The following is a 12,620-nucleotide window of genomic DNA, read 5'->3' as shown; positions in this document are numbered from 1 at the left end:
CTGCTCTGTGGCACATGCGAAACAGCATATCCTGGTTATATCCTGTTGTGATCCCAATGCTGCCAGATTGCGCTGTCTTTAGTTAATTGTGGCAAAGAGAACATTGGGGCCCAGTCTTGACAATGAAGACTAACCCAGTTTCATACAGAGATATTCATCATCGTGGTGTTCTCATGTGGGGCTATTTGTGTGGTGGCTCTAGTAAGGACACAATGAATACCATCCACCATGCTTCACATATACGTTATACACTAATGTCTGTATAATTTGAGAAATTTGTCCGTTAATTCCTGTAACTTTCTGTGTCCATTCACTTTCAATTTTCCCAGTTAAGATAACACTTAACATATGATTACGATGGCCATAGTGATACCTTTCCTTGTGGAATCATCTTTTCATGTATTTTTTTCTTTTATCTTTTTGTTTTGTTTTCTTTAAACATAGCACTCAGCAGTATTCCAGATACACCAAACCCTGGTTATAATGCTACCATTTGTCCAGGATGAAATGTGGCATATATCCAGGGTAACATAATCAGGTAAGACAGTTAGAGGCTCTATACAATCAACAAGGTGATTTAGCTTATGTCACCTATAATGAACCTTGAATGACTGAATAATTTGAGCATCTAGGGGCTGTGGGTGACTTTTTGTAGGTGGAAGGAAGTGTACTGTCACATGTGTTATCCCATCAGGGATTACAGAGGGCTGAAAGCAATAATGAATTTGGTCAGTTAACCAATTACGGTCTGTGTACTACATGCAGACAGTAACTGGCATTGTAACCAGGGTAATGTATAAATATGACTTCAAGAAAGACTTTTGTTCCAAAAACCGTGGCAGAAATATGGCATTATAACCAGGAGGGCATTGTAACCAGGGTAATGTATAAATATGACTTCAAGAAAGACTTTTGTTCCAAAAACCGTGGCAGAAATATGGCATTATAACCAGGAGGGCATTGTAACCAGGGTAATGTATAAATATGACTTCAAGAAAGACTTTTGTTCCAAAAACCGTGGCAGAAATATGGCATTATATCCAGGAGGGCATTGTAACCAGGGTTATGTATAAATATGACTTCAAGAAAGACTTTTGTTCCAAAAACCGTGGCAGAAATATGGCATTATAACCAGGAGGGCATTGTAACCAGGGTAATGTATAAATATGACTTCAAGAAAGACTTTTGTTCCAAAAACCGTGGCAGAAATATGGCATTATATCCAGGAGGGCATTGTAACCAGGGTTATGTATAAATATGACTTCAAGAAAGACTTTTGTTCCAAAAACCGTGGCAGAAATATGGCATTATAACCAGGAGGGCATTGTAACCAGGGTAATGTATAAATATGACTTCAAGAAAGACTTTTGTTCCAAAAACCGTGGCAGAAATATGGCATTATAACCAGGAGGGCATTGTAACCAGGGTAATGTATAAATATGACTTCAAGAAAGACTTTTGTTCCAAAAGCCGTGGCAGAAATATGGCATTATATCCAGGAGGGCATTGTAACCAGGGTGCACTGCCTATGACAACGACATGTACACAAAAGTCAAGACTGGACCAGGCCATACAGTGACGGATACCAAGTGCAACACTGTGCTAAGTGACGAATTTTAATCAACCAAGTGGCATGTCTATCCACCTGGAACCAGATTTATTTTTAGCTCTCTTAGCGCTTACTTAGTCATGTTATTAACATTAACTTAATGTATGCCACTAACGGCTATCTTAGTGCTAAGAGAGCTTTGAAAATCTAGACCTGATCTACTGAGTCACCTCATAACACGCAAGGGTTGCTGGGAACGTTTCTAACTTGAATTCACAGGCAGGGTTTTACTTCACAATTATTAATTATAAGGGTCCTTGCTGCCATTACGGCTCTCCTGTGAAGTAAAATTCTAGAGAACTGTAGGTTTTTATCTTTTATTTAGAGCATGGAATGTATTATTGACAACGTGGACTGATGGATAAAATGATACATGTAACTGCTCTGTACGTTCAACTTATAATATTTCGCATCCCTCTGGACTCACATTTATGTGTTTTGTTAAACCCTGCACAGGTTTCTATTTCAGAATGGATAAGATCTGTTTTATCAATAATCCAACAATATCACAGCCGGGAACACAATGTGTACCCATATGGGGAATTTAACCTTTCAGTCGAGAGGAGTGAATTCTGTCACCACACCACCCGTTTCTACTTCATATGTACCATTGCTGTTGTGCTTGAAAGTGGCAGTGATTTCAAAACACTTCCACTTATCTTGTGTGTTAATCGTTAAAACAGGCAAGTGAGGTAGTCATTGTTGACCTGTGTATTTTATGAATATATGTCTTAGCATTTTATGCAGATTTCGAGACTCTACACAATAGATTTTACATATATACTTCCATAACTGCAGAAAATATTGACTACATACTCTGTCCACATACTCAGTGGCTACATACTCTGTCCAACTCAGGACTCTATCATTCTTGGATTGCTGTATATACCAAACTGAACCTACAGTCACAATGTAATCCTTCTTTATGGGAAATGTCTGTGTAACTCAGACTGCAGTCTAATTCGGACTTTTTAGTCGGTCCGAAGCCATTCCGAATTCAACAGTGTGCACTGTACACTGCCATCATGTATCTGGACAACAGCTGATGTTACAGAAGAAAACAGCACTCAACTCTTCATGCCTGATGGTGATTTGGGATGTCATCTCATATATGTCAACCAGAAGAAATCACAATTCATCTGAGGTGGTGTAAAACTTCATTGAAATCAAACATAAAATACATGGAAAAATAATTCTGCAACAATGAACAAAAGAAAATTACATAAGGATCAACAAACCATTCACATGGATACATGATATTTTAAAATATATTCTGTGTCAACAGGATCACTGTGTAAGGTGAATATGCAGAAGTATCATAATCACAAAGCACTGTAGCTCACCTGCATTCTTCAAGTTAGAGTCCACAAACAAAATATAGTAACATTACATACTTGAAAAATATATAATGCTTGCACCTACATTTAATTAATTGGGAATTAAAGTACCTTCATTTGAAATTACCTCCTTTGATAAAGATCCAAGATTACAAAAGTACCTGATACACATTTGGTACAGGAACATTGTTTATCCTGAAAGGCACATGTACTGGATCATGCTAACTGTAGTTTGGTTTGATCCCACTTGTAGACAATATGTTCATAAAATGTTCCACACACACAAAACAACTGTCCAACAAGCATGTTGGATTCTCTGAACAGAACTGTGCAGCTTTAGATAGTCCTAAAACGTACTCTCCACATTTCAAAGAAAATTCTTAAAATTTTCAATTGCTGACTAAAAATCAAATGTCTCCGTGCGGTAACTGAAATATCAGAAACAAAACAATAGACGGGTTGACATGTGGTGATCTGCCATGATATCCTGGGCCTTGTTCAACATAGAATCCAAGCAGACCAATACAATGTACTCGTTTGCATGATTTTTTTTTTCTTGGCGCATATGTAGTGACTGAAGAAATCTTAATCAGCAGACATCAGCAGTGAAGATCATTTGCAAAATGCAACTTACAAAACTGGCTAAAGAACTTGCACATCACACTGTCTGGTTAAGCTCTACTTAATGTTAGCCAAGTAAGTTGGGTTTATGCAACTTTTAGCAAAAGTCCAGCAATATCACAGTAGGTGACACAAGAAATGGGCTTCACACAATGTACCCATGTGGGGTGGGAAAACAAACCCAGGTCTTCAGTGTGACAAGTGAACATACTGACCAGTAGGCTACCCCACCACCACTGACGTTTACCTAATGTGATCTTCTAATGTGTGGCATCAATCTTCATGCTGATGTACAGATCAAACTCTAATGAGACTGGACCAATCTGGTAATGTAATCAATTTCATATCAATTATCAAGAACAAGATATGCTCACAGTGACATAGTTTGTAGTGTAATGGAATGTATAATTCAATGTGAAAATCACAAAATGCAATAAAATGTAAAGTTTAGTTAATTATTGTAAGAATCTATTGTCATGGCATTATAAATGTGTAAACAGAAGTGGAATATATGTCATATGAAATACATGTCATCCATTATGCTGAGTAATGACATTTGTCACATAACTGTTAAAGTGACATGTCAAACCTTTACTGGTTGTAAAATGTACTTACTACCATGGAACAATATGACTCAGTGACAAAAACTTCGAACAAGACATTCTTAAACCATGTTTAAACATCTACACCTTCATTTGTGATCCCAGATGCTCACTCAAACACACTCTCATTATTTTACTTATGTTATATTAAATGCAAACATCTACCCGTACATGCATAATATCACTGAGCTTCAGTGAGTATTATCTTTGTGACTTCCATTGTTGTTCCGATCCTGACAGGGATGCCCCAATACTGTGTACCCATCGACACGTACACATGACTGGATTCACCATAACGATACAGTCCGTAAAAGAAGGGATTTAAGAAATAAGCTCCAATGATCACTGGGAAGAACTGTCCTCCATGAGTGTGACCTGTAAAGAGTGATAGTGAAACACTTGAGACATGAGTCATTGGTGTCAGCACATGAGGTATTCTTGTCTCCATAGCAGGATTATGGTGACAGTTACTGTGCACTCACTGACAATACATGTGCAGTCAAACATTGTCCAGTTGAGGAGACCTACAATATATTAGCGTAGGTAAGGCCAAATCAAAAAAGAAATTGTTGTGATTCTGATTACACATCTTTAAACATGTTAAAACTTAGGATGGGTAGGTAGGATTTTCATTGTACTTTTTACATTTTTTAGAGGAGTAAATTCATTATTCATTCAAGCTTGAAGCTATCATATCGACTTTCACTATCAGAATGACCAATGTCTGTTGGTGAAAGGAAAAATCAGAGGTATTTGAAAGCTTAATTTAGTCATACCACTTGAAAAAATATAGGGTCGGTACCAGAATTCAATGATCAGTCGACTAATCGGAACCACATCATATTTGTGTTAGGCCTAAGGCAAGCCCCTTCTCCAGACTGCTTGTTCTTGTCCTAAAAATCTATGGTAATATACCATAGGTCTTGTTGTGTCAAAATTGAAGAGACTCGTCTAAAAATTTGAGTTATCCAAGGTTCTCCACAAATGCAAAATGAAAACCACACTTTTACTTCAGACAAGCATGTTTGACAACATCACATTCTACTGTTACTGACTGCATAGAGTCAATTCTCATCAAGTAGACAGAAGGTAACTAGAAAGAATGGCTGGAGTAAACGGTGAGCTCAAGTCTTACTGTGTCCTTTATTTATGGTCTATGACAGGAATTTATGAAAAATAAATTGCATAAGCAGAAGTTCTCCTTAGTTCCCAAACATGGCATACTCCGGAATTAGTTAGTTTCATGAATTTGAGCCCTTCAGATTATGGCAGCTGACCAGCTTATCAAAATTCCAGAAATATCACAGAAGGTGACACAAGAAATGGGCTTCACACAATGAACCCATGTGGGGTGGGAAATCAAACCCAGGTCTTCAGTGTGACCAGCGAACATATTGACCACTAGGACACCCCACCACCACTAATATGAGGGCTTTCCTTCACTTGAAGTAGGGGCAGGAAGTCGCCCAGAAATGTTGTGTTCTACAATAAATAAGACGTTCCCATCCATATACTTGTTTTGTATATTCACCGAACTCTATATGCCCCTCAAGAATCTCAGGAGTCAAGTACATTTTTGGTCATACCATCCAGCATGTCCAATGAATAATTACTGTAAATCAAGACATTTTTGCGTCACAACATTTTTGTGACTTGGCAAATTCTCAAAACATAGTTTAGTTTGACAGTTTCAAAGCTTACTTGCATCTGAAAGGTTTATCTGAAGTAAATCCAATCACATATTAAAGTTTGCCGCTAATCTTGAACACCATTCAGTCGAGTACTTCCGCATGTATGCAATCCATGATGTTTTCCTAAAAGCAACATTTGCTGCATAGGCCAGATAAGCTTAAAACAGTTCAAAGGGATTAAATTAAATGGAATGACTCTAATAAATTGGCACTGATGAAGGACCAGTTTAGTCAGTGTCGGCGAAGCTGTTGATCTCCAGATAAGTGTCATGAAACCTATCCACGCCTGCTGGATGGTCTCGGCCTTTCAAACAGTCTCTAAGAAATGTGTGTTGGCGCCTGTCTGGACTATCGGATGTACTGATTGAGTGACATTTGTTCAGGTATCCATTGTTTGACAAGTGACATGTTGCTTAATATATGTATTGTCTAGATTTAAGCGAATATAGGACAGGTTGTTTGCTGATTATTCATTGCATTCTACCAGCAAATTGCGTCATGATATTTTTGCAAGCTCAAGTCATTCGCAATTTTCACAAAAATATCATGCTCGCAAAATTTAATGATTTACAGTATAATAGTATCCTAAGCATCCTAGATGCTTGTGAGAAAGCACTCTGAAAAAATGGCTACCTGACAGGACAACATCAACTCTGTATTTGGAGTCCAAAGCAGTCTTGGCTGCCTTCGGTTGATGGGCAAGCAGAATTACTGGCTGACTTGGATCACATGACCCCAGAGCATCATCTAGTTTCATCCCGTGATCACCATACCTGAATGTTTAAACCAAAGATGTCAAATCACCTGCATATTATATATGAATTTCTTTTACCATTTATGGTAGATTTTACACATCATTTCAGGAAGATCCTGCGGTGTATTTATTAGTTAGCAACCTCATATCATCATACTTGAATACTTCAACCAAAGATTATGAATTTTACCTGCATGTCATCTTCACCTACTGTCACCATTAATGCATAAAATTTAAAGGTACATTAACAATGCATTCAAAAATGTACAACTGAGCATTACAGCCTCTAGCTTTCTATTCCCCTGTGAAATACCATTCTCATGTCTTAGTGTTAGATTATCAGGTTTTTGAGCAGGTCTCCACTTTTTCCATGTGTTTTGATTAGCATGGATAACCATGGTAACCAGGAATGTATTTTACAAGGTAAGGCATGAATTTAGGACTTTATCCTTTGTCCCTTACCCTATCCTTAAAGCATCAATATCGTCTGTCCCAGCAAGACATATTTGTTGGTTGGTGGGTAGTTTCTCACTGGGAAGTCTGACATTACTGTTGTGTAGTACAATAAAGCCGAGACCATGGAGGTGAGAGAACCAATTGTCTACATCGCCTGTATAGTACTCATGATTGCCTGAAAGAGAAAAAGATAACAGATTGGAAAACAAACATACAAGCAAAACAAACAAACCCTCTACAGTTAGTGCCCACTGCTCTTGAATTGACTGGTTAACGTTGGCCATGGGCATCATTTTCTGTAGATTTTTAGGTTTTTAGGACTCTTACTTGCTATTACTAACAGTTAAGAAAAGACATAACACTTCATTTGCTTTGCGCTGTCAGACTAGGGTCTGAAGCTGTATAAATTGTCAAACAAATATTTTCAGACAACATGACAAAATTGGTAATTTTAATGCATGATTATCCAAATTATAATTTAATTATTTTTGACCACAGGTGTGTTTCAGTAGCATTCACTGACTCTCAATCACTAGTCCAAACCCAGAGTCACATGCACATATTTGTGGTCTTATAAGACTGGCTTACTTTAGTTCATACAACAAGCCTGTGTACCAGCCTAAAATACACTGGGACTGTAAGGACTCCCAAGTAATTGGCACAGGCAATGTCAGCATCAGAGGAACATTAGGCATGCAAAGAGGGGTCACATGAAGCTACACTCAGCCATATTCCAACTTTGTGACAGTGGTCTGTTAAAAGGATAATTTGGGCATCAAGGTACACATGGGATAGGTTGAAATGCACCTACCAGGTCAACAAGCCTGTCCACCCAGTGTCATTAGTTGTCTCTCATGATGAGCATGGTTGATGAAGAACATCATACAACCCTTCTGATAAACTCTCCAAAATATGTTGGCATGAGAGCTTCAAGAAAAACATCAACTGATATAGACAAAGTACATTGTAATTACTGTCACAAACATACAGACTGTACCTGTAATAAAATATTTCCCAAACGTGGACTGAATTTCCTTAACAGGTTCCACTGCTTCCTTGAGGCTTGCAACACTTCCATCAACAAGATCTCCAGTCATCACAACAACATCTGAAAGGAGATGAAATCATGCCAATAAATAATCAAATTGCCATCAACATGCTGAAGACTGGATGAAAACATTTTGGAAAAATACAAAAACCTTTCAACATGATATCATTTGATATCCCAACATTATATGGGACAGAGTTGTTTGATTCAAAGCAGTATTTTCATGATACATGTCTGGAGGATAGAAACACCATATGTCCTTTTTCTCTCTACATAAACTGGATAAACATCTCCGGCATTAGAAGGCTCATGAATATCATGGAAAATGATATAGACTCGAAACACTATCTATCATGGGACATCTTTTGCAATAAATGAGTTTGGTTTATTGGCTGCAGTTTGTAATGAAAATGACGGTGAAGAGTTGATCCTTCGGTCCTACAGTGTTGTACCCCTTACACAAGTATTTAACTGACCAATTAGAGATATTACTTATATCTATACACTTTCAATCGCATTTATAAAATTCTTTAGGCAAAACATGGAACATAGGACCTTTGGCAGAAGGTCCTCTCCACATGTTGTTGTCATAGGGTGCTGTGTTTTAAGAGTGCTTTTCTAACGTCCCCTGCCATGATATTGCTGGAATATTGCTAAAAGTGACATAAAACCTCACTCACTCACTCACTTTTAAGCTACACTGATTTATTGTCTTATCGTCATTGTTTTAATTTCAGATTTACCTGCATCCAGCTCATTAATGATATTTACTATGCGAGTAAGTCTCCATCTTCCAACAGTTGGTCCAAGATGAATGTCAGATATTTGTACAATTCTGAATCCATCAAGAGATGCAGGCAATCCTTTGACTGGAATGGGGACTTCTTTCACAACAGGAGCACTAGCAGCATTATAGAGACCATATGTCCAAAAAAGAATAGCATAAATAAGTACAAGCTGTAATTTTCGCTGCTTTGAAAAGACGGCTTTACTTTTAAATATGTTTCTTAAACAAAACGTAACAACCTTCACAAACACTAAACCTGTCACTATCTGAAACAACAGCCCAAGTGCCGCGTAACAACTGTATGCTATAAGATACGGTTCTCGACCTATGAAATAAAAGTTCATCAAGTAACTGATGTGGCATGATCCTAAGTAGGTTATAAGAAAAATCCTCCATATTGTCCACTTCTTGAGATTTGGTTGAATCACGTCCTTCTGATAATTATCTTTATCCGAACATTTGTCATATCTTAGCCCTTCCTTTTGTGGTGCCTTATCTAACACAGTCGAGAAGTTGTTCCACACAAATCTGGAGAGAAGAGTCAGGAATGCTTGTATTAAAATGACGAACTGCAATCTCAACAGTCTAGCCTTTCTTTCCCAATGAAGAGACAAGACATACAGCTCGCCCAGAATGACGGCAACCAGAACCGCCAAGGCGGCTGCTACCTTCGTACCGAGGGAGGCATCCATGTTGTGTATATATATTTCCCTTGTGAAATTCAAAATACATCTATACATATACGATGTTTCATAATCTACGTTTTCATGTATGTCAAAGCATACTGAAGTTGTACGCCAATACGATAGGCATACAGTAATATCAGGCTGACTAAATGAGCCCAACAACTTTGTTGTAAGGGGTAATAATCAAAGGGAGATAAATACAGATCAATGTTGTGGACGTGCTGCAAAATGTGCATGGTCAGTGGTGTGAGCAACTGAGTTGCAGGGCCCCTTAATACCCCTACTATATCATAGACTCACGAGTGTCTTGGCGCTACGATCGCTTTGTGAATGGAGACCCCTATCCTATAGATAGAGGATACTAAACGACCTTCCGTGTAATATCATTTTTATTAAACGAGTTAATGATTTGGTATAAAGATACTACATCTTTAACGGGATTAATAAAAATGACATTTCACGGAAGCGAGTTTAGAATTCTGTTTATTACTCGTCAACATAAATTGACAGAAACTACCGCCAAATTCCATACAGTGTGACCACTCTCAGCTTTCCGTGTCAAACAAGGGCTAGTAAAATTGCAACATAGGCATTAGCATTGTGACGTCGCAACTTTGAACCATTTTGACGTCTTAAGTCAAGCGGTATTACACTAGTGCAATATTGCCATTAAAATATTACACTGCAGTATCTTCAACGGGCGAGTAATAAGTGTTAGTAATGTACCCATCATAAATTATGGCTACGGGGATGATAATTATTTTTATGAAAAGGCATGCACAGGGGCTTGTAACGCTAAAAACTGCCATCAAGGTATATATTGTCCCTAATGGGGTATTAGTACTATATAAAAGCAATACCCCATTAGGGACAATATATACCTTGATGACAGTTTTTAGCATTACAAGCCTCTGTGGAAGCATGTACCCCCATCCCCTCCCCCCAAGTCAGTTGAAGTGTATGTTGACGAAGGCATCGTTCAGTTCAAATTTCTGTAGTAAATTTCTGATATATAAAGACTTAGAATACATGAAAGAGGTGAGCAGAGTTCCAGCTCAACCCCAGGGCGTTTACTACGAGCGGCATATATACAGACTGTCAGCATACCGGACTCCACTTTTTCACCATAGATGTGAGCAGTTTTCTTACAACAGTTGAGAGGCAAAGACTCAACAATGTATAGATAGAGAAAGAATAGCACTTCCTTGTACCGTTGATGTGATGACTGACACAACCAAGGGGGTGACCAATAAAGGCCATATAAATGCCACATATGGTTATTAATGATCGAGAGTGACATGATGGTGCATGATTGTACAGGGTGGCAACAAGGCAATGTGCAATGCGGTAGTGATAGACAGAATTAGACCTTACAACACAATTAACACCCAACTAACCCCGTGTTACAGTTAGTTATGATAACACAAAAGTGTGTCGTATTACCAAGACGAATGAGCAAATGCTATGGAGGAACACTAACTCCTCTGCCTGCGGATATGAAGCATGTTACACCGCGGCCTTCCCTCCCAAAACATTAACGTCAACATCAGCTGTCCTATTGAAAAATCTACTTTGAGACATTTTTGTTTACATTAATAATTAATTTAGATAACTTATCGCATGTGGGGAATGGAATGGGCATTAACAAAATGTTAACTGACACTGTAACATTGCCCTCAAAAATAAGGTGTAAAACTGTCACAAAGCGTTCTAAAACACCTTTCCAGTTTTGTCAAATGATAAGATCAACAAGAAAGAAAGAAGTTAGGGAACTATAACCCTCAAGCATCAATGACGAATCAGATCAGATCGGCGATATGCCATAGTTTTCACACACCTCAAATACACCCGAACATTTTGTTTTGGATTATGAAACTATCACTATTACTTGCAAACACATTTCACCTGATAGTATATTCCCCTCGTCAGAATTAAAGGTGTATGTGAAAGATGTTTTTTGTAGCAATAACTAGAAACACTCAAACAACGGCGTGTAGTATTTCAACAGCGGATCAGAGCAGATCGGCGATATGTCACATTTTTTACACACCTCAAATACACCCTAATATCTTTCTTTAGATTATGAAACTATCACTATTACTTGCAAACACATTTCACCTGATAGTATATTCCCCTCGTCAGAATTAAAGGTGTATGTGAAAGATGTTTTTTGTAGCAATAACTAGAAACACTCAAACAACGGCGTGTAGTATTTCAACAGCGGATCAGAGCAGATCGGCGATATGTCACATTTTTTACACACCTCAAATACACCCTAATATCTTTCTTTAGATTATGAAACTATCACTATTACTTGCAAACACATTTCACCTGATAGTATATTCCCCTCGTCAGAATTAAAGGTTTATGTGAAAGATTTTTTTGAGGAAGTAGCTAGGAATACTCAAACAACTGCGTATCGCATTTTAATGGCGGATCAGAACAGATCAGCGATATGTCATTTTTTTCACACACCTCAATTACACCTTAGCAATATTTCAAGTCATAAAACTGTCACTTTTACTTGCAAATACCTTTCAACTAAAGGTATGTTTTCCTTCTAATAATTAAACGAATGTGTAGAAGAAGTTTTTATCGACACAATTAGTCAATCTTCGCGGTGAATCGAGAATAGGAACCAGTGATCTATAGCATACCGACTTGAAACTTTATTACAAATCTACGGTCCTAATACGGACACTAATACTAATTATTTGACTTAAACTGAAGTTACGAGATAGTTAACCTATCTCCTACATGTAGGATTTCAGTTGTTACAACACTCGGTGAACTTAATCAGCTGTTGAAAATACACCAGGTTGAATCTTAAATACTACGCTGTCACCATATTGGCTAAACTGGTTACGTAACGACCCGAGACATACGTTCAGGGGCTTTTCGAGGAGTTTCATCTTCCCCTCTATATAGGCTCCCTGATTGTATGTGCGTTCCTGAAAATACTTTATCATTAAATATTTCTAACAGTTGTCCATTTTTACATACACCTTCCTTTGTATTTATTTATAGTA

General features: G+C 37.8%; 1 protein-coding gene across 1 annotated transcript; it reads right to left on the bottom strand.

The window, feature by feature from the left end:
• Positions 1-2,749: 2,749 nt before the first annotated feature.
• Positions 2,750-9,602, bottom strand: LOC137257877 (transmembrane protein with metallophosphoesterase domain-like). Its single transcript, XM_067795367.1, has 5 exons — positions 8,862-9,602; positions 8,068-8,178; positions 7,077-7,245; positions 6,494-6,633; positions 2,750-4,544 (listed from the first exon to the last, which is right to left on the bottom strand). Exons 1-5 carry the CDS (start codon positions 9,595-9,597, stop codon positions 4,351-4,353), a joined length of 1,350 nt encoding a protein of 449 aa, XP_067651468.1. The 5' UTR covers positions 9,598-9,602; the 3' UTR covers positions 2,750-4,350.
• Positions 9,603-12,620: the final 3,018 nt, after the last annotated feature.

This window comes from Haliotis asinina, chromosome 12 (assembly GCF_037392515.1).
Source record: "Haliotis asinina isolate JCU_RB_2024 chromosome 12, JCU_Hal_asi_v2, whole genome shotgun sequence".
Classification (NCBI taxonomy): Eukaryota; Metazoa; Mollusca; class Gastropoda; order Lepetellida; family Haliotidae; genus Haliotis; species Haliotis asinina.
This window is presented reverse-complemented; position numbering and strand designations above follow the sequence as displayed.

Excerpts from the sequence above, each read along its gene's own strand:
- LOC137257877 (XM_067795367.1), bottom strand. The coding sequence starts at position 9,597 with ATGGATGCCTCCCTCGGTACGAAGGTAGCAGCCGCCTTGGCGGTTCTG. Across the intron at positions 8,179-8,861 it reads CATTAATGAGCTGGATGCAG|ATGTTGTTGTGATGACTGGA; the intron begins GTAAATCTGAAA and ends ATCTCCTTTCAG. Across the intron at positions 6,634-7,076 it reads ATTGATGCTTTAAGGATAGG|GTATGGTGATCACGGGATGA; the intron begins GTAAGGGACAAA and ends TTAAACATTCAG.